General features: G+C 46.4%; 1 protein-coding gene across 5 annotated transcripts in view; it reads right to left on the reverse strand.

Annotated features, from left to right (window-relative positions):
* CSMD2 (CUB and Sushi multiple domains 2) overlaps positions 1-23,073 on the reverse strand; it is a 617,682-nt gene that overhangs the window by 298,542 nt on the left and 296,067 nt on the right. For 4 of the 5 annotated variants that reach the window (XM_032246841.1, XM_032246839.1, XM_032246837.1 and 1 more), the window contains 2 exons: positions 18,349-18,461; positions 4,263-4,340 (listed from right to left, as the gene is read on the reverse strand). In XM_032246841.1, the coding sequence (XP_032102732.1) occupies positions 4,263-4,340; positions 18,349-18,461 (191 nt within the window). Of the gene's footprint in view, positions 1-4,262; positions 4,341-16,376; positions 16,651-18,348; positions 18,462-23,073 lie in introns of those variants that run through there. The other variant, XM_032246840.1, reaches the window with a different exon arrangement.

The raw sequence follows: 23,073 nt of genomic DNA on the forward strand, positions 1-23,073 counted from the left end.
ACTTCCAACAGCATCCCCTAGACTGGGGTTCCAGGGCATCCGGACAGCATTCAGCATTCTCTGACTTTGCAAATGTCCCTCCCATCCCATTCAATGTCCCATAAGGTGAACAAAGCACTCAATTACTCACTCACCCACTCACTCACATAGGTACACAACAAGCATTCGTTGAGCACCTACTGTGTACAAGGCTTTATTTGGATACCATGAGAAATGCCAAAAGTAATCAGATAAGACCACCATCTTCAAGGAGTTTCCAGTTGAGTGAGGACATGAACCACAGAAGCAGGCTGTGGGACCACAGTGGGGAGGGATGAAGGATGCACCCACGTGTGAGGCTGCCTGGAAGAGGTGGCATTGAACATGGGCCTTCTGAGCTAACAGGATTTAGACACATGGCAACAGAGACGACAAAGATAGACAGGCACGAGGAGTGAGGTCAAAACATGGAAAGAGAATGAGTGTTATGCAGTGTGACCACAATAGGAGGGAGGGGGAAGAGAGACAAGAAGAGTGGATGGTGAGATTTTAGAGATCAGACTTCTATGGGGTTTGGGTCTGATCGTGAACATGATGGGGAGCCTGTAGAGAGCTCTGGTGGGGAGAAGGTGTGGTGAGACCTGCTGGCTCAAGGGTGGACCAGTTACCTCAAGATGAGTTAGGAAGTTTTGTGATCATTCAGGCTGAGGACAACAAGAACCTGGTAGTGAGGCTAGACATGAGACAGCAGGAATGGATGTGCCAAAGAAAGAACCCCTGGGACTCATAGAGGACCTGGGGCATGAGAAGAGGGAGCAGGGCATTTCCGGGGCCTGGCTACCTGTGAGGATGCAGGGGGTCTCATAAAAGTAGGGAAGGTGGGGAGCTCGTTTTAGACTCACTGAGGGAGTCTACAGTCAGAGGCCTGGAGTAGATCATGTTTAAACCTCCAGGTAGCCCAGGCTATGGCTGGCCACAGAACCTGAGGATTTGGACAGACTACGTGCTCAAGCCAGACATAGGTATCCTCTCGGCTGTGTGCAGTGAGCACAGGCCTTTTGTGTAGCTTCCCTTTCTGCGTTCTACACTGCATATTCAAGCCAGTTACCCCTACCCCTACTTGTCCCTTACCCACATCCCCTTCCTTGCCAAACCTCTGCCTCCAACACTTTTACATCCTGAGCCATTCCCACCAGTCCAGACACCACAGCCTGGGAAAGTAAGATGGAAGTGCCATTCCCAAAAAGGAGCAAGCTCCTGGTTCCTGGAAGCCTCAGTATTTTGCAAGTAATGGAAGGAAGACAACTACGGCATCCTCTAAGGCACCCAGAGGGTGGAAAGGAGGAGGAAGCCTGAGCTGTACTCCTGTAAGCTGCCTTATCTGCTGGTAAGCCAGGTCCCCCTACAGCCTTACAGTGATCCGTCCCTACTGCAGACTTCCCAGCTAAGCACCCACCTTCTTTAGATCCTGTCTAGTCAGCCCTGAGGCCCACGAGTCACACCCATCTCAAAGTCTCTGCTGACCACTGCATGGGAACCACATAGCCCCCTTGCAGCATGTGAAGGACATATAGTGGGTCTCTGCCCCTTTTTCTTGCCCTCTCATTCAATATTGACATAACCCAGGAAGCAGAAAGAACAGGAGGTTGTCCCATTAGGACGGGGCTGGACGCAAGAGAGAGACCATGGCAAAGCCCACCCACCAAGTCACAAGCCCCTGACAGAGCAGACCCTATCACCTCCCTTTTCCTCAGCCAGCCCCAAATGAAACCCAGGCACCAACCAGAAAGTCACAAACCCAACAGTGATGCAGCTCACACCCAGCCAGTGACCCCTTCCAGGGCAGACTGAGTAGGGGACGGCGGTCTCACGAGGATCTTTCCCCAGGAAACAAGGAAACTTAAATCTCAGCGATCAATTTACTGTCTGAATTATGCAGACAAGAGGTGTTCCTCCTCCTCCTTTTTTTTTTTAATTCCAGCCTTCTCTGCCCACTCAAAACCAGCTGCTTGTATTTATAGCATTGATGTCCTGTTGGCTACTGAGGGGCAGGAATGGACAATAACCCTTACTCTGCCTCGGGAGGGCCACTATGGTGAGGGAGAAGCAGCAACATGTGCTCAGGAAGGCAGTGCCTTCTACCCAATGCAGGGAGTCATGGGGGGATGCATGGTCAGAACCGATGGCAAGGGTAAAGGCAGAGAGCCGGGTCCACTCTCCCTGTGAACTTTAGGACAGCTGTCCACAGGGAATTTGGGACGAACACAGAGAGAGGGCCAGCCACCCGCAGACTTGTAGCTACCTGGGTCTGAGGCAGCTGGAGTCACACACCCATTCTTTCTGAGGAACTCTTAGAATGGAGGCGAATATCTTCTTGATAGAGATATGTATATTTATTTTTCAGAGCGTTTGCACTCTTTCATTAGAACAGGGTTTGTTTTTATCTTCCCGAGGGAGTTTTTGGCATCTTCATTAGTTTGCTTAATGAAAACCCTGAACCCTGTCTCCAGAAAAATGCACCCCCAGCATCACATGCACTTTTTGGGTTAGTCTGTGCGTCCCCTGAAGTCATAGGTCAAGGAGACCCATCTTAGATCTGGCAGCACTCTTGGGAGGAAGGCAGGGTAGGGTTTTGCATCCCCATCCTACAGATGTGAAAACTGAGACATTGGTGTCTGGGCTAACACATTATCGGAGGACACAATTGGGATAAACATTGGATCTCCCAAGTCAGGGCCATTTCCTTAAGTTTGCCTGTGGCTCCAGGGCAAACTCTGAAATTAAACTGTGCCTGCTTCAGTTCATTGGGTCTCCTGTGGCTACAGAAAGAAAAAGCCTGTGGGGATCAGGGCCGGGGCTTGAGCCCTCTGCAGATTCCTGGCCTGACCCTGGGCTTGCCTAGCACCCTGTCCTTTTCCCTAAATCCCTAGTCAAGCATAGAATAAGCGTCTTCTGGTGACCTCTACCATCCAGTCCCTCAGGGTGGGTGACTGGAATGCCGGTTCCTAACTGCATCCAACAGCCCATGGCAACTGTCTCCACTCAGATGACTTGAAAGACCACAGACAATCCCCAACCCAGGCTCAATTCAGTCGGAGCCTGAGACCAAAGTGCCTCTTCCCCTGATGTTCTCCCAGCCACACACACTGGCACAGAGCTCAGAAACCACCGGCGCCACTCAGTGTCCCTCTCTTCTAAGTAAGTACTTGTAGCATCTCCAGGAAAGTGAGCACATGGAGGTGAGATGGAAGGAGAGGAACGGGGAGGGTGGGAGGAGGAAGTCAGGCACCGGAAGAGAAGAGGGGGAGCAGAAGGATGAGAAGAAGGATGGTGCAGAAAGTGGCAAGAGGAGAAAGAGTGGAGGGAGAGAGGGCCAGAGATGCAGGAGAAGGGCAAAGGGAGGGAAGGAGCAGGGAAACCAGAAGGTCAATCATTTGGAGGACCAAGGAAGGCTCCCTACTACTTAGCCCAGAAGGAAAGTGGAAGGTTTCTGGTAAAACCTCCCCTGCTGTCAAGCTTAGTTTTGTGGGGGTGCCCAGAACCTTCCCCAGCCCTTCCTGGGCTTTAGCTCAAAAGTCTCTTAGCACAGGCCCTGATCAGATGTTTCTGGCACCCACATTGCAGACCATTCCCCAGCACTGGACCCTTATTAACCTTCCAAACACTGGTAGCAGGAACATGTTCTCAAAGATGTCATTCTCCCCATGCCCAAGAAGCAAAGAAGAGAGCCCCCAGTGCTTTCCCATTGGCCAGAGGCAGGACTGTCCCCTTCCCTGCCGCGACTTCCCCAGTCCTCTCTTTGCCCAGCCAGGTCCAGGGGTTCTTTTAGGAGGTTGCTAGGCATTCTCCTGCCTCCCCTTCTCAATCCACCCTTGGGAGCTGGAACTGGGGCCCTGCAGCTCCCAAGATCCCAGCCAAAGGTCATTGACTCCTAAAAGAGGAGCCAGAAGGAGGACTGTCTTAGCAGGTGGAAGTGATTCAAAAGGAAAAATAAAGAGAGAAATGTAGCAGTAATGACTCCCTGGACTGCAGTTCAAATGGGAAGTGAGGGAGAAAGAGGAAAAAGGAGGAAAACGGGAAGAGGAGGAGGAGAAAGCAAAGGACAGGCCCCAGAGCTGCTCTCTGGCCACTGGGTCAGTGTGTCCAAGTGCAGAGCCCAGGATGGAGGAAGCAGGGTTGAAGGGAAGTCATTCTAGCATCATCTGGCTTCCCCACGGTTTAGTGCCTGCGCATCTGACCTCGAGCAAAAGGCCCGGCAGGCAGGCTGGCGGGCGGACACTTACACACAGACGTCTTCTGGCTGTTATCTTTGCTGGGCATCAGCTTCACGCCACGAGACTTCAACTCAATTTGCTTCTTGACTAGAGAGGGAGGTAAGAGAAAAAACAATTTGAGTTGTTGCCTATGACCAGGGATTAGGGTCTCTCTAGAAGGATCCCTCTTTTGGAACATTGCATGGTGGGTCAAAGCCAGGAACTTCTCTGGGCTGAGACATTCCAAGGGTAGTGGTCAAGTGCAACAGGACCTCAGATATGTAGGAAAAGTTACTATCAAGGCTGGTGGAGGCAAAAAATGTGGTCTCCCACTGGGTGGGCTTTGAGTTACTCTGGGACTCCCCCAGTGGCCTCTCACAGATGACTCAGATTTCACTAGAGCTACTGAATTCAACCTGCTCCTCGACAAACTTTTCATGAGCATTGACATGTGCAGTCTTGCAGCCCACCTCTGCTCCTCCACAGTTTCTTCTCTGCCTCAGTTCTGAGTCAGCTCTGACAGGGTATGGTAGATCAGATTATAGGCCCAAATTGTCGCTGCTCCTTGTATTCTCACCCTTTGCAATGTGATTTCTATCTTCCCCCATTATGGAGGTGGCATACATTCCCCAGATCCTTGACTTTAGGTTTGGCCTTGTGACTTGCTTTGGCCATGGGAAATTTGGAGGCCTTGATGTGTTCAAAGGCTTAAGAGCACCTGCCAGATTAGGCTTGGTCTCTTGCATCTCTGCCATCATTGTGAGACAACATAGCTGCTCCCAGGAGGATAAGAGACACAGGGGGGTAGAGTGAATCATCTGAGCCAAGTCCAGCCTACATCAGCCAGCCTCTTATGGTTTGGGGAAGCTGAGGCCTAGAGGTCACTGGGAGATGGTGCCTGACTCAGGTGCGTGCCTGATGGATCAAATTTGGCTTTGACCCTGTCATTAAGACCAGCCTTTTCCTCAGTTCATCAGAACTTTACCAAATAGCATACAAAAGGTGACAGAGCCAGAACTTCATAATTCCAATGGCCATTCCTCTGTACCCAACAGCCTCTTTCGGTCTGACCACCCCTGGTTACCCAAGGCATTCTCTTGGCCTCCAAGGATTTCACCCTGTCTCTGGTTATGTGCCTTGGAGCAGGTGTCCAATCCCAGATCCCCTCTGTGTCATCTTCCAGCTGACCCAGCCTGTTGACTTAGCCCTGCTCAGATTGACACCCAGCAGTGGTGACAACAACTGTAACCAGGCACTTCCTATGTGCCAGGTCCAGGGTGCTTTACAAGTTCTTTACTTAAATCAACATCCTTGTCCTCTTTTTCAAGCCCACACACAATCCATCAGCAAATCCTTCCAAATATATCCTAAAGGCCACCACTTCTCACAACTCCCACTGTCTATCATGCTGATCCAAGTCTACAATACCTTTTCCCTCATGACTATGTCCTCCCATTTCCCACCCTTTTCCCTGTATAGTCTGTTCTTAGCACAAAAAACAGAGGGAATCTATTAAAATGCAAGCCAACCCATATTATATCTCTGCTCAAAACTCGTCAATGGCAACCCATCTCTTCTAGAGTAAAAGTCCTTAAGATGGCCTGCAAGACCAATCTGTTCTCCCCATGACCTCTCTGACCCTGTATTTGGCTTCGATCACTCTTCTCCAGCCTCATGGGCCTCCCTGATGTGCCTTCAATATGCCAGGCATGCTTCTGCCTCAGCCTGCCAACTCCCCAGAAGGCTTTCCCCCAGGTATCTCTACAACTCGCGACCTTATCCTCTTAAGTGTTTGTGCAAACGCCACGTCTTCACTGAGGCCTTCCTGGACCACTCCATTAGAATGACACCTGCAACCCCAGCTCTCCCTGCCTCCTTCCCTACTTTATCTTCCCAACTTTCTAACATACTATACCATTTATGCAGTTATTTTTGTCACCCTACATTAAAATGTAAGCTCTACGAAGGCAAGGATTTTTATTCATGGGTGTATCCTCAATGCCTAGAAGCATTTCATTTGGTCCTTATACTTTCAATAATCTTGACCAGTAGTTATTATACCTACTCATTAGATAATCAAATCAGGGTTCAAAGTGGTTTAGGTGACTTGCCGTAAGTCAAACATCCAGGAAGCAGCTGTTTTCCACTCAGCCTCAGCCTCTTTTCTTGTGACCTGCACCCACAGTAATCCCAGGGAAACTGTCAACCTTCTCCAGAATCTGCTCCCAAGCTCAGGCTCTGAAGACTCAGGTATTTGCTCTGGAGTTGAGATAACATGCCAATCCCCAAATCAAAGTTTACAGTAATCAGATTTGCAAGGAATGCTGTCTCCCAGTCCTCCGACTCTGGCTATATGAAAAAGTTCCCTGAGGGTTTGTTCCCTGGCAGGCAAGTGGCTGCCTAATCTGAATGCCTGATGAAATTCAGTTATTACTATGGAGTCAAAGCCTCCCAACATGCATTCAAACCCTTTTTATAAATGTACATTGCTCTCCATGTGTATCCAGCAGGAAAATTTCCAATGAACACTAACGTGGACACATGATCAAACAGAGGACATTAGTAGGGAAAAAAACATAATTCAAGTCTAGCTAATACAGTGCGGCAGGGTAATAGACAGCCTCTGATTCACCATCCCTGGGAAAACAGGAGCGGTCCTAGCACCGTGACAACAATTTGAGCCTGATACCCCTGGTGCCCCAGCATCAGGGCAGCAGTGGGTGAGGTGTCTCTATGAGCTGGCGCAGCCCATTCGTGGTCAGATCTGTGGAGATGGCTTAGGGCACATGGCCAAGTGGGAGGTGGTGAAAGAGTCTTCACAGTCTCCTTGTCTCTGGCTCTAGTGTTGCTAGAGGAAGGGGAATGAAGAAGGGGACCAGAGTACCACAGATGCCATTCTGAGGGGCAAAGCTGTTTGGGTTTTCCTTGTAGGTGCTGATGGGAGACTGTGAGATATGCATGGCCCTCAGCGGAGGTGATGCTAAGAGGGAGCCTCCCCTTCCTCTCTTCTCACGGTTGCATTGAGGAAAAGTCTCCTGCTCCTTGTCCTTTCAAGAGCCCAGAAGGAATTCTTCTGATTTCTCTGTCCACCCTCTCCACTCATTCCTCCCCAAGGAAAGACTGCCTAACCTAGTGGATCTGTGCTTAATATTCACTGGGCTGCTTCTAGTAGCAGATGACGTCATCGTGTATCCCAAGCTGGGACTAACTTTTGTTCTTCCTCTTTTACTTCCTGCTACTTAGCATAGGATGGAGTCTGTCAAGGTGATGAGAATCAAGTGAGAAGGGACCTGAAAAGCTGCAGGGAGCTCCATAATGTACATATGAACTTGGTGACTGTTTACTGCTTTGAGCTGGGTCTCAGTGGTTGCATCACCAGTGTTGCCTGTGGTCACTGCATGGTCATTGGATGCACATTAGAATCACAGATAGAGTCTTTGTCTTCACCACATTAGCCCAGGAAAATACAAAGGTCACAGCTCTTTGAGCAAGGGTTCCACATACCAACAACATAAACTTACAAGATGTATATTCAGATCCAGCTGGTAGGGGCCCAGACTCTGGGGTGGTGGAACCTACAATTAGCACACGCCATATGGGAGCTGATTGACAGGTCACGTCAGTTCCTTCACTGAGAGGTAAGCTTTAGGCAACGCCTGCATCACCAGGAATATTAGCATTAAGACACCACCTCCAGTTGCTGAGGTCTCAGTTTTTGAGCAACCCCAGGGAAACAGTCACACCCTGAATTATATATTGTTTTTTTTAACAGTCTGCCCAGGTGAGTGGGGTGATGAGTGATCGTGGAATGTGGAGCACCATGGAGAATCAGCCATGAAATAAGCTCACTGAAGAGCTAACTCAACAGACTGGGACAGGCCAGGTTGCGAAGGGCCAGAGAGCAAGGGCAGGTCTCCAGAACTCCAGAGTGTACTACTGGCAGACCCAGTCAGAAAAAAAGGTCAAAACAAGAAAATGGACAAAATAGAACCTAGAGAGTTTCTGGGATGTACTCGTTCATGTTGCTTGGACGTGGATTTTTTTCATGGATCACCCACCAGCCTTGTCTCAATATTACCCTGAACCACTTGTCTGTAAAAAGAAGATTCTGTAACTATCAATGCAATAGAGGTAAAACAGAGCCTGGGGCTGACTCCATGGTCTGGTTACGATTGAGTGCACACTCCCTGATGGTATGCTTAATATTCACTGGGCTGCTTCTCGTACTGTGTACTTACCCATGCATACATGCACATTTCTGCCTATAACAAGCACACTCACAAGTACATATTCATGTACATGTAAACACATGGATCCAAATATTACATACAAAAGACAAGTCCTACACCTCATACACATATACTGTACATGTTTTTCACTGTATGTGAACAAAGTCAGGACTCCCAAGGGAAGAGTGCTGGCTGTAACTGGTTGATGGAAATCTTACTAGGTACATTCATCTCCTCCGAATGATAATGACTACAGGAGACTGCCAGGCTGCTCCATTCATCCTTTATATTCTGGTTAATTACAAGACATTTCCCTGCTGTTGTAAAGGTTAGCGGGACACATGGTACACATTTAGCTAGAAGAATCTGGCAATACAAATGCCTCTCTAGTCTGCAGCATGAGTTATTGGACTGAGCTAGCAGGAGACAAGGACCTGTTAGGGGAGGAGAGAGCAAAGGGAGGCCTAACCTGTCTCCAAGGCACTGGGAGTCAAGAAGTGGAGGGAATCTGCATCTTCTTTTCTTCTCAATGGATTCAGACCTCACTCAACAAGGGTGAGACTCTCCACTAACCTTGATCATTACCCTTGCCCTGCCATTTGGCAGTCTTGAGAGTTGAACGATCTTTTTTCTTTCCCTCCACTACTCCTTCACCAAATCCAATTTGCTCAGTCTTAGACAATTTCTCCAACGTATATCCTTCTTTCAATGTTCTAAGACGCTCCTAACTGTACTCATCCTCTTTTGCTAGAATTTTCTTTGCAGATTCATCCCCTCTAGCCCAGCATTTAAAAAGTTGCAGAGAGTGATCTTTCAAAAACTGAAATCTGACCTTGCCTTTTTCCTACTAGGAAAACTATTGGGTGTACATCCTGCATTCTCCCCCTCCCTTGTCGCTGAGGGCTGCCTCATTGTCTAGACACCTACCCTGCAGAAATGCTTTCATTACCCACAGTCCTTTGCCAGATGGAGCCAGGGTTTGGCACACTGGTTCCTTACCTCACCCAGAATTATCCCAAAGATGGAAAATTCAGTGCACATGCTTGAGGCCTAATGCTTCAAGTTATAGACCTTCTAGCAGGTGCTATAGCCATTACTATGAAGCCAAAGGGAAGAACAGTGATTCCCGAACAGAGATAGGGAAGCCTCAAAGTAACAAAAGATGATGTGTCTGTTGCAGGTCAATTGACTTACAAGATAAATATTGGCACCAGATTTGATCAGGATGTTGCCAACACACAAATGAAGACGACTGGATGGCACCACCACTGCTACTGTACTGGCATGCTCCATCACCATGGAAGGCTTAGTGGAGATTAGCAAAGGTGTTAATCCAGTGGAAACCAGGAAAGGTGTGATGTTGTGTGTCAATACTGTAATTACCAAACTTAAGAAGCAGCCTAAACCTGTAACAACTCCTGAAGAGGTTTCTCAATTTACACAATGTCTGCAAATGGAGACAAAAAAAAGCAGCAACATCTTTTCTGATGTAATCACAAAGGTTGGAAGGGTGTCATCACAGTAAAGGACAGAAAAACACTGATATGAACGGCACAGAGATTGACCAAGATTACATCTCCCCCTACTTGAATAACGTATCACAAGTCCAGAAAGGAGAATTCTAGGATACTGCGGATTTCCAGTGAGCAGTCAATTGTACTCACCCTTAAAATTGTCAAGGTCCACTGTAAGTCTTTGGTCATAATTGCTGAAGCTGCTCTCAGTACGATCATCTAAAATAGGATAAAAGTTGACATTTGGGCTACAATAGTCAAAGCTCCAGGCTTTGGTGACATAGAAAGATCAAACAGAGCTATTGCTATGATGGGATGGTGTTTGGAAAACAGAGCTTGACCCTAAAGCTTGAAGATGATCAGTTTCATGACTTAGAAAAAGTTGAAGCAGTTGTTGTGACCAAAGATGATCCCATGTTCTTGAAAGGAAGAGGTGATAAGACTCAAACTGAGAAAAATATGCAAGAAATAATTGAGCAGTTAGATATTACTATTAGTATCTATAAAAAAGGAAAACCAGAAGAACATCTGGCAAAACTTTGGATGCAGTAGCTGTGCTGAAGATTGATGGGGAAAATTATGTGGAAGAGAATGAAAAAAACAGAGTAAGATACACTGAATGCTACAGGAGTTACTGTTGAAAAAGATATCATTTGGGTACTTTGTACATTTCATCCTTAGATTCACTGCTCCAGCTAATGAAGAGTAAAAATTTAGTACAGAAATAATTAAAAGAACACTCAAAATTCTGGCAATGGCTATTGCTAAGAATTCAGGTGTTGGAGGGTCACTCACCGGCAGTTGAGAAAATTATGCAAAGCTCCCCAGAAGCTGATTATCCTCAGACATTTTTTGAATATGGTAGAAAAATAGCCACCAACTCAACTAAGGTTGTAAAAAGTGCTTTGTTGGATGCTGCTTCTGTGGCTTCTCAGTTAACCACAGCAAAACTGGGACCACTGGAATTCCTTAAGAAGAGAAGGATCTGGCATGACAGATAGAAAGCAATGATGGGAGTAGCATGTTCTAGTTCCCAGGATTAGTGCTTTGCCATTATTAATAGGCCAGGTGGGTTATTCACTAACTTTGGTGAATTCAGCTGGAGACGATGACTAGAGGAAAGAGAGATGTTTAAGGAGTCATATAGACTGGTTATTGATTTTGGTAGCCTATGCGGCCTAAGTGATGCTGTTGTCTCTATCTGTAGCATTCTTTCTTCCCCTTCTCTGCCTGGTTACTTCTTATTCATAGGTAGCCAGGGCCTCACTCAAATGCTATTGCCTCCCTATGACTGTCTATATACCTCTCAGGTAGAGGTCAATGCCTTCCTCAAGACTTCCTTCAGACCTCTGTTGAAACCTCATTGCACTGCAAAGTCAGGTACTGGTCTTCTAGCTGTTGTCCTGTGCACTTGTGCGTCTACGTTCTGTGATGACACTGAGCCAGGCACACAGAAGTTTCCCAATAACAGTTTGATGACTGACTGAATGAATGACTAACCGTTATAAGAATATGTGCTTTAAATTCATTTACTGGCAAAAGAAGTGGGTTACACTTGACACCTGGTGAGGTCATGGGTGCCATATTTTGTGTTCATGCATCAATAACAGGCTCGCTCTGGACTGAACTTGCAAGCTCAGCTTTGTGGACCCTAGGCTCCTAAGCCAAGTAGCAACAAGCCTGCAATTTTTGCAGAGACCATTGGAGGTGCAGAACCTGGAAATGAGGCTGAAAAGTCTCGCAGATCAGCAGGCTAAGAAGAATAGGACGAAAGAGTCAGAGCATGGACCACAGGATGCCTGAAGCCCTTTCATTCTGGGCTGAGACTGAAGATAAGTCACCAGCAAGAACCCAACATGTTCAATGGAAAACAGAAGCTTTAGCTTGTTACTATAAAAAGCCTTAACCATCTCAGTAAGCGTAAATGTTTTCAAATGAATACGTTTATTCTGTATACAATTGAAACTCAGTGCAGGACTTCTAGAAGGTGGAGGAGCCAATGGTTTTCACTGTGGAATATCTTCCATCTCTTAGTCAGCAGGGTTGACTTGGCAAGAGAGGCAGTGACAGGTATAGGAGAGACAGGCTGGGATTTGACTCAAGGGAGGGGTGAGATGATCATTAGGTCAGAGTGCTAGGCAAAGAGCAGGTATCTAAGGAAGAGCCAGAGGCACCAGCTCTTTCTCACTGTGCAAGGGTTTCACCAATTAACTAGCAAGTCAAAGTGACTGATGAGTATGAGGACTGAGGGTTCCATTTCCTCAGAACCTACCAAGTGCCAGGTATTTCATACCAAGATCTTCTTTCATTTCCAATAGCCCTGTGAGGTTAATAAGAGCCCCTCTCTACAGATGAAGAGGGAAATAATGAGGGTACTGCCCCCTTCCAGGGAAGCCCCTCACCAGTTGTGATTAGCAGCCATTGCGTGCATTAGGGAAGGCTCTTCCCACCATCATTTCCATAGACTTGACATATTCCTGGCCTGGAGGTAGACGGATTGATTACACAACCTCAATAGGTCTACCAGAACTGAAAAAAACCTTAAATAACTTTTAAAGTCCTGTGGTTGCCAAACACTTTAGCTACGGGAACTTATCATTTTATCATACTCTTAGGTAAATACCCATTACAAACAATACTTCTAAGAGAAACTGCTCAGGTTGAAGTAGGGGTGGAAACCTGAAGTCTGACCCACTCAGCCCCTATCAAACCACGCTGGAGGAACTGTTAGTCTCCAAGGAACCCACTTTGAAAACCACTTTTTTGGCCCCATCCTCTCATGTTATACATGGGGAGGGGAATGGTGGCCTCAGCCTCTACTTTGGCTTGAACTTTTCACATCATTATCTCTAGCCTAGACCCTTCTTCAATGAGCTGCCCAGACCCACAGAATAGTCAACTGCCCACGAGATAGTCTCCCAATCCCTGACATCCCAACATTACCCAGAATCAACGTGTCCCAAGCAAAATTCATCCCCCATCTATCTCTGCCCCAGATCAACTTTGTTAATACCATTTTTAAAACCCACTTAAGCTAGATTCATCCCTGACTCCTTCATCTCCTTCACCCCCGTCTCCTCCCACTCCTACCAAATCTAACTAGTCATAAGTCCAGAGTGGGGTTTACCAGAAATATCTGTTTGGTCTGTCTCTTCCTTTTCATCTTCACTCCTGTTTCAACTCTGGTCCTTGTTACCAGTTCCCCAAGACTCTTAACCATTTTCTCAATTTGGATTCTAGGGCAAAGATCTTCCTAAAATGAAAACGTGATCATGTCTCCCCTTTTATGAACAACTTCTGATCATTTCTCGTCTACGACTCACGGGATCAAGCCCAACTCTACTGAGGCTTTCAAAACTTGACCACTACCATACTTTCCAGCCTCAGCACTCACTGCCTCTCCTGCTTGCTTTTCTCTAGGTGGCAGACTTGCCTCTAGGTTGACAAAGATTTTCTGTAAAGGGCCTGGTAGTAAATATATTAGGCCTGTGGGCCACTTGTCTCAGTCATAAACTGCTGAGCTCTGCCCTGTTAACGCTAAAGCAGCCATAGAGCAGGTGTAAATGAATGAGCATAGCTGTGTTTCAATAAACCTTTATGGACACTGAAATGTGAATTTCATGCAATTTTCATGTGTCATGAAATATTATTTTTTTCAATTTCTTTTCCTCAACTGTTTAAAAATGTAAAACTGGCTGGGCGCAGTGGCTCACGCCTGTAATCCCAGCACTTTGGGAGGCCGAGGCGGGTGGATCACGAGGTCAAGAGATCAAGACCATCCTGGCCAACATGGTGAAACCCCGTCTCTACTAAAAATACAAAAAAATAGCCTGGCATGCTGGCACGTGCCTGTGGTCCCAGCTACTCGGGAGGCTGGGGTGGAAAAATCGCTTGAACCCAGGAGGCGGAGATTGCAGCGAGCCGAGATTGCGCCACTGCACTCCAGCATGGTGACAGAGCAAGACTCCGTCTCAAAAAAAAAGTAAAACCCATTCTTTGATGAAGGGCCATACAAAGGCAGATGGAGGGCTGGATTTGGTCTGTGACCAATGCTTTAGATGCATGGAAGTAGCTGTGGTTCATTAGGCTTGGTAGTTTCATGCTTTCTTGCCTTTGCTTGACCTGGAACACATCCTCCCATCGTCTGTCTGGCATCTTTCTGAGACCCACACTTAAGTCACTGCCTCTTTTTGGCTTTCTTTAAATCCTTCTGGCAAGACTAATTGCCCTTTTATCTCTAGCCCTGGAACTCTTAATCAGGCCTCATTACAGCTCTTATCATGGCGTACAGAAGTTATACATTTATGTCTGTTCCTCTCTTTACCCGGTTCTTGAGAGCAGAGATTGCCCTAGTCATGTTCATCTTTTCTACTGTCGCATAGTAATGTCACCCCAAAATGCTTGTTAAATTGAACACAGTTGCCTACCTCCTGATAACTGGTCTGAGGCAGAGCCCGACTAGAACTCAGACCTTCTGATACCCTGTGGTATTAGTTAAAATTGTGTCTAGCCACAAACATCTTAAATTCTGATTCAACTGAGACAATAATAGAATGTGCCATGATGTAGGTCATCTTTTATCTTTATTTTTTGTTTACCTGGGGAAAAATACCTGTCAATACCATTAGAAGTTGGTAATCACTAGCTCTGAAATGCCATAAATCACTTAAGGTTTTAGTGGCACAAAGCTGACTGTGGGTGAAACCAATCCAATGCCAATGATTCTTCCCCTGCCCTTCCAGGTCCATGCTTCAAGCCTCTCTGTCTTGTTCTGTGCCCCAGGAAGCTGACCTCTGTGGACTGCTAGAGAGCAAGGGGGCCTGGTGATAAAGCCAACCAGCATCCCAGGGCACAGGGCAGGACAGAGCAGGGCCTCGGTTCCCTTGCTCCTGGCTTCCTGTTGGGTTGGCAGATGGGAAGCACAGCAGATGGGAGGGAGAGAGGAGAGACAGGTCAAGCTACTGATCTTCAAGCTACTGATCTCCTGACCTCCTCTTCCTGCACTGTGGGTGGAAAATAGCTTTCCAGGTCTGTCAAGGGGCAGACCTCTCTTCCATGGCCCCAGCTATTGCCGTGTTTTTCCCTGGTCCCTCTATACACCTAGTGGTGGTGTAGGCCACCTGCTGCTTAGTCCCCAGGGGCCTCACCATCTCTTGTGGGCTCCTTTAACACCATAAGTAAGTCTGTACCTTGTGCCTTCACTAAACCCTTTACCATTAAAGCTGTGTAGTATTCCTTCTGCCTCCCACTGGACCCCTGACTGAAATCTATTTCTGCTGCTGTTTTGGGATGTCTTTGCAATAAGAAAGCTTAGCGTGGTCTTTAGTGGCTCCAAAGTTTTTATTCCTTTAGAGTAGTAGTTGTCAACTGGAGATGCTATGCACACAGGGACATTAGGCAATGTCTAGAGGCTTTTTTGGTTATCATGACTGTGCACATGGGAGGGGTTGCTATTGGCTGCTGGTCCCTGTGGCTCCCTCCTCCTGCACTGCATCCAGCATCTAATGAGCAGAGGCCAAGCATGCTGCTAAACATCCTGCAACACACAGGATACTTCCTGAAAACAAAGAGTTATCAAGCCCACAGTGTCAATAGTGCTGAGGCTGAGAAACCTTGCTTTAAAGAGTCACCAGTGGACTTACTAAACAATCATTGCATATCCTTGCACTACGCAGCCACAGTTTGGAAAAAGATCACTAGAAAAAGCAGGTTTCAAGGAAGAATCATTTATTAACAGAATCACAATAATTGAGCATGCCAGACCCAGAATAACACTGCTGGGCTTCAAATCCTGGCTCCTACATACTATTAATGAGACCTGAGCCAGCTAGTTACCCTCTCTATGACTCTCTTTCCTCATCTGTAAAATGGGACTAATAATAGTATCTCCTTCACACAGTCGCTGTTAGGATTGAACAAAGTAATAAATGTCAAGTGCCTAAAATCTAGGAAGTCCTCTTTATACACTGGCACACGCTAACATGCGAAACTTTGTTCTGGGCTATGCTAGGGATGATAGAGAGATCAGAGGACAGGGTCTGCTTTCGAGAAGTTTGCAACTAAAACAGGGCTTTTTAGATTGTGAGTTGCTCTGTGCTTCAGACTTGTGAAATTAATTTAGAGGCTGCAACTAGCATTTAAAAATAAAAATGACATTTTCAGAGTACATTGTACATAGTAAATACCACTTGGCCATATTTTCCTTTTAGTTCTACAGATGTATGCTTATACTGGTTTGTAACTTTTTTTTTTTTTTACAGTGGGGTGAAATGAACAAAACAAAGTTTAAAAGCTACTGGTTAACAGGAAAGGAAAGATACCCAAAGCACCATAACAGGAGGCCCTGTAATTCTGCAAATACTCACAGAGGCTTGTGAATGAATTAGAGCTTTACTACTCACAGGCTGTGTGATCTTGGGCTAGTTACACAACTTCTCTGAGCCCCAGCTTCTTCAGCTGGGGGGAAAAAACAGAAATAAAAATAAATGTATCACTGCCCTGTGGGGAGTACTGAGTGGGGCAATGCACATACAGTGCCTAGATAGGGCCTGGTGTGCACGGGTGTGCAATCGACGTGTGATCTGGAGACTGCCTGGCTTGGGTTCTTGTTGCCCATTGCTGACAAAAAACCTTAGCCCTGGCTGGGTGTGGTGGCACATGCCTGTAATCCCAGCACTTTGGGAGGCTGAGGTGGGCGGATCACAAGGCCAAGAGATCGAGACCATCCTGGCCAACATGGTGAAACCCTGTCTCTACTAAAAATACCAAAATTAGCTGGGCATGGTGGCACACACCTGTAGTCCCAGCTACACGGGAGGCTGAGGCAGGAGAATGGCTTGAAACCAGAAAACGGAAGTTGCAGTGAGCCGGGATTGTGCCACTGCACTCCAGCCTGGTGATAGAGCAAGACCCTGTCTCAAAAAAAAAAAAAAAAAAAAAAAAATCACGTTAACCTTAACCACTGAAAAATGGACCCTCAGTAATTTGAAATATTAGAAACACCCAGCACTTACTTAATCAGATAAAATTATAACATTCATCTCTGCTTTTGTCTTTTGAAAAACACAGCAGAAAGATACAGACAGCTGTTCCACTCACACAAAGACCCAACCTCAGCGGTAGAAAAATGTCTCCAAGAAAGCTCTCAGGGTAAGGCTTTGTTAAGCTACTGAACCAAGCTTGTTTCTTGTTTACTTCCTAGACATTTCAAATTTGTACACCACCCAAGGCTAAGTAAATTAGGTTGTTCCTAAAAGGTTCAGATTTTGAAAGTACTTCTTCCTCCAGGGCTGCATTTATCCCAGTTTCCAGGCAGAAAGCCCGGCCCCAGGGGCCCTTGTGGAGGGGGCTCTACTCTGCCCTATGCTACCTTCAGGGTGGGCCAGCAGGCACTGGGCCTTGGAGCCCAGGGCTTCACATAGGTCCTTATACTTAATAGGTGCACAATATAAGTTTGCTGTCTATTCTATTAAAACCAATAACAATTTGAGAGTGGTAATAGTTAAAGGTTTAATGAGCACGTTACAAGGCCAACCCTTGGTGTTTATCTCTACAAATTTTGAGTACTTGGAATAAACTCAATGTCAAAAAGGAATGTGCTCGCTTGCTCCCCTCTATCAGCTGGATTTTTGGATCTCCTCCAGTTACAGACAGCTCCTTGCTTCTGGGTTAACCCACGCCTTTTTATAGGCGGTTCTTGGGTTAGGAAATTCTTCATTACTGCCGCAGAAATGTGCTTAGCGGCGATCTCCTCCCGCCTTTCCTGGCCTGATCTGTTGGCACTAGACAGTTCTTCACAGATTTGAGCATCAAAGCTATCATGTTCCCTAAAGAGATTTTGCCTATGTTGGGAATATATTCATGTTCTAGATAAAACGAAAAAGAGTAGAAATGTAGGCTGCTGAGGTTGGCTAAAGGCTGGTGGTTAAGAGGGTGGGCTCTGGACTTAAAAGGCAGGAGTTCAGATGGCCTTGGGAAATTGGCTTAACGTCTCTGAGCCTTAGCTTCCTTGTCCGTAAGATGAGGCGATGACCACATTTCCTTTGCAGGGTAATGATGAGGATTAAATGAGACGGTACTTGTCAAGTGCCTAGCACTTTGCCTGGCTCTTAGCAGGCACCTGGTATTAACTGTTACGATTACCCTGGCCTGTGAGGGGCAGCTCCAGCTACATAATTTGGGAAATATCACTCCCTGGGGCAAAAGACAAGGGCAGATGCAGAGATGCAAATGTGCACACCTCTTGTCTGCAGATAGAAACAAAGAAGGTGAGGATGCCTGAAGCCACACTGGACCCCATATGGGGAAGCGAGTCTTCCCGCTGTCATCTCTGCTGCCCGCTGAGGAAGCCCGACAGTCGTGGCACCTGCCTACCTTGGTACTGGGCGCTGAAACCGCGCTGCCGGTGGTTGCCATCCGACGTGAAGTGTAGTCGCAGCCAGTTCTTGCTGCTGATAACAGGGGCTGGGAGGCTGGCTCCGGTGAACCTGTGGGGATAGGAAGCAGATGGGGTCAGGGACCAGAGCTGGGCAGTATAAGGGTATGAGCATTCAGGAGTTCCCCTACTTCCCTTGAATGCTAGGGCCTCAGCCCAGCCCTGGAGCAGGAAGGGAAGGCGGTGTTGCCCCAGCTCCCTCCAGTACCCTAGGCCTGAGCAGCTTGAGATGGCTCCTCCAGGGCCTCATCGCACTGCTGGGTTTCCCACAGCTGCTGAGAGGAGGCAGCTGATCCTTCAGACCACAGCACCGCCTGCTTAAATCCCCTAAGCATTCCATCCGTTTTCCTTTTTCTAGTTCTTTGCCTTTTCTGCTTGGAATATATTCATCTGTAACCCTTTCTCCTGCCCATCCATGTCCCCCAAGATGACTTTGGGAAGCCCCTTAAGTATCACATCTGCAGTAAAGCGTGCCCTACTCTCCTTGGCTTTGAATCACAGATTTGGGTTCTTATCTAGGTCTCACCAGTGTGACCTTGGCCCTGTTACTTAACCTTTCTACGAATGGGAGTAATACCAGCCCTAAGAGTTTGTGGAAATAAATAAGAAATCTTATGCACAAAGAATCGAGGTCAGTATCTGGTACATATTAGCTCAATAAATATAATTTTCCCTTGTCTTCCTCTGTGATGCCACAACATTTTGTTCAAATTATAATTCAGTTACAGAAGTGGTTTCCTTAAGATAACTCCTCAAAGGGGGCAATGTGGCCTAGTGGTGAAGAAACTTGAGCTCTGGAGGGATCAGCTGTGTGGTCTTATGAAAACTACAGAAACCCTCTGAGACTCAGTGGGCTTATCTATAAGATGGGGATAATAATAGCCCCTCTCTCAAAAGATTGCAAGGATTAAATGAGATAATACACAACAGAGATCTAAGCATAGTCCCTGGCCATAACAAGCTGTCAGTAATGGCAGCTGCTGTTCCATTCTTCATCTTGATTTCCAGGACCTAAAGCAATACTGGACACAAAGTAGGCATGTCAGCATTCCAGCAGAAAACAGGTGGCACAGTCATATGAGAAAAGTCCCAGGAGTTTGATGAATGACTCTTTTGCAAAGGTCCTTATATCCTTTCTCTACATTCTTTCACATAGGTCCTTATGCCCTATGTGAAATAGTCATTCATCAAACTCTTGGAACTCTAAAGGTGAGGGCCGACTATGGGGGAACCACCAGGCAGGGGCAGTATCCTGTGGCTGGCATTTGGGGGACTTGTTACCACTCCCAATCCTGGAGCAGAGAGAAAATCGTTATCTCTAAACAGGGAGCTGGATGCAAGAAGACACCATATAGAACCCAGATTTTCTATTTCACAATCTGGGGCTATAGCCAGTTTGTGAAAAGCTCATCAAGAGGAAGCAAGAAATAAATATCCAGAAGTCACTCTCCTCCTTCTCTTCCTCCAAGCTCCTACTGATTCTCCTGTTGATCTAGCCCAACTGGAAGCCAGAGAGCAAGAGGGCATACTGACACAGCCCATCAGTAAGTTTCCTCAGGCATGGAGCAAGGAGAATAAGGCAAGTAGAGGATCTGGAGGTGCGCATGGAAGAGATCCAGCATAGTGGGTCTTCGTCTTCATAAATATGCATTAAACAAAAGAACTAACCAAGGAGCTTCACAGACTGCAAAACTGAATTCTTACTATAATGAAAATGCTGACACACACCAAACTTCAGGAATATAACCCATATTGCCATGGTAAAAATTATTATAAAAACCAATTACTGTATTTCACCAGATCCCATTTAAAATAGTTTATTACAGACTGAGTCATTTAAGTTTTCTAAGAAGCCACAAACGTATTATGGGTCTTTTTTTTTTTTCTTCAGGCCAAATTCAATTCTATCTCAATGACAAAGCTTGGAGGCTATTTATATAAGGGAAGTAGAAGTAGGGAGAATTTACCTGAATAATTCAGGACCAAAAGCTCTTTATTGCAAAATGGAATGAGGGGAGGGTGCTGATGTCTCAAGAGCAGGTTGAGATAAATGATCAAAATTGTAGCAGGAAGTCAGTGAGACTTCCCCGGCCTGTAAGATCAGGAGAAGCCCTAAGGGGTATCTTCTACCTCCCATTTCTCCCATACCTTTACCCACTCCTAGAAATCCTGTTAATTGTTAATTTCCAAGGCTTAAACTCTCAGGGCCCTATGTTGCCAATGTATCTTTACTCTGTTCTGTTCCTGCCTCCCTGGACATAAGTGTTGGGCAGTTGAGTGTTTTCTCGTCATCTATCAAAGAATTTGGGGGCTTACATGGCAGAATCATCACATCAGACTCTGCCATTGAGATGAGGTCATGCCTCACTCAAAACTCTCCAGTGAAAGGAACCAACTACCAATGCATGCAACGTGGATGACTCTTAAAAGCATGATGTTGGGCCATCAAAGAGGATACACTGAGAGTACATACTGCATGACTCATTCATATGAAACTCTGCAGAAAAAGAGTTTAACAAGAGGAAGCAGATTAGTGGTTGTCAGGGCTGGGGGTGAGAGTTAAAGATTGGGGATTGCCTGGCTCGGAAAGAACACAAGGGAACGTTTAGGGGTGATAGAAATGTCTTACAACTCAAATGAGATGTTGATTAGATGAGATATACACATTGGTCAAAGCTCCAAGGAACTGTGATTTACAGTCAGTCACAGTGGCTCATGCCTATATTCCCAGGGTTTTGGGAGGCCAAGCTGGGAGGATTGCTTGAGGCTAGCAGTTGGAGACCAGCCTGGGAAAGGCAGTGAGACCCCATTTTATGTATGTACCTATTTACTTATATTTTGGATAGCATCTCCAAAATATAAATAAATAAGTAAATAAATTAAATGGTAATTTTATTTTATGTAAACTATATTATAATAGAGTTAGTGAAAAACAAATCAAAACAAAACAAATCAATGGCTCTAATCCTCAGGAAAAAAGACCTTACGATGGCCTACAAGGCCTTAAAAAAGCCACTGTGACCACTTCTGTCTTCTCCTGTTTTTTTTTTTTTTGAGATGGAGTCGTGTTCTGTAGTCCAGGCTGGAGTGCAGTGGTGCGATCTCGACTCACTGCAAACTCTGCCTCCCGGGTCCTGGTTCAAGCAACTCTCCTACCTCAGCCTCCCAAGTAGCTGGGATTATAGGCACGAGCCACCATGCCCAGCTAATTTTTGTATTTTTTAGTAGAGACGGGGTTTCACCATGTTGGCCAGTCTGGTCTTGAACTCCTGACCTCATGATCTGCCCGCCTCAGCCTCCCAAAGTGCTGGGATTACAGGTGTGAGCCACTGCGCCCGGTCGCCTCTTCCTCTTTATTCTTTATGCTCCAGCCACAGAGGTATCCTTGCTGTTCGAAACTGGCCAGGCCTGCTCCTGCCTCAGGGTCTTGCAGTTGACATCCCCTCTGCCTGTGACACTGGCACTTCTCCCAGAACTCCACCTGGCCCAGCCCCTCGCTTCCTCCAAGGCTTTGAACCAATGTCATCTTCTCAGAGAAGCCTTCCTGGTCTGACTCCTGCCTGCCTTTCACCCTGAGTTTGCTCACACACATAGGTGTCCACACACACACACACACACACACACACACACACACACACAGTTCTCCAGTCAAACAGAAGAGTTCATGTGTGCAGGAATACACATTGTTCTTTTGTGCTTCTCTGCCTTTGCCCTTGATGCTCTTTATGCCCTTTCTCATTGCACCACTTGGCTGCATAGAGAGGTAAAGAAACTTGCTCATGGTCACACAGCTATTAAGTGGCAGAGGTGCGGTTTAAGTCCAGCCATCCCATCCAGAGCCTGTGTCCTCAGCCACTGCATTACACTGCATGTACATGCAAGCATCCAGGAAGGCAGTGGATCAGTTTAGGCTGAATTCCATTCTGTTCCTGTTTTCCTTCTCCTGACTCCCCCCAGGATCCTCTTTAATTTTGCTCCCTCTTAGAATCATAATTAAAGGAGAGAAACACAAAGAGAGATTCTCCCCTTCAAACCTTTCTGTCCACATTAACTTCACTACGGGGGGCTTGGGGAATTCCAAGTTCGCCCAGAAAATTGCTATTGCAGTACAACATAAAATGTATTTAAGCAATTACACTCAATTTTTTTTCTTTTTGGTAAATTGACTTCTGTTAAATGGGGCTTCATTAATGGAATCTAGCTTGGGGAGAATTAAAAAAAAATCACTCCTTTTAATGCATGCAGTTGATTATAGAAAAGTGGCTTTGAGTTCCTCTACAGAAAGCTCTGAGCCCTTCTCTTCATGAAGGAGAGCTCAGAGCAGATTTTGTGGGAAGCATTTCTTCTTAAGAAGCTTCTCATGCAGTCAGGATGTTGGGGAGCTGAGTGACATCCCCAACAAGATTACAACAGTGACTGGGCAAGGAATTGCTGCCTAACTGTAAGCCAAGGAGGAGGAGTGTTAGGAGATCCTGGTTTAAATCCTAGCATCCCTGAAAACTGACATCTTCAGGAGAACATTCATTTATGCAATCACCAAGCATATACTGAGTACAAAGCATGGTGCTTGCAAGTGGGGGCCACTCCCACTGTGGTTCCCTAAATACAGGGAGTCCCTGCAAAGCCTGTAATGTATAAGATTCAGCTGCAATGTCTTCTTCTCT

This window comes from Sapajus apella, unplaced genomic scaffold (assembly GCF_009761245.1).
Source record: "Sapajus apella isolate SASKATOON/1434 unplaced genomic scaffold, GSC_monkey_1.0 scaffold62, whole genome shotgun sequence".
Classification (NCBI taxonomy): Eukaryota; Metazoa; Chordata; class Mammalia; order Primates; family Cebidae; genus Sapajus; species Sapajus apella.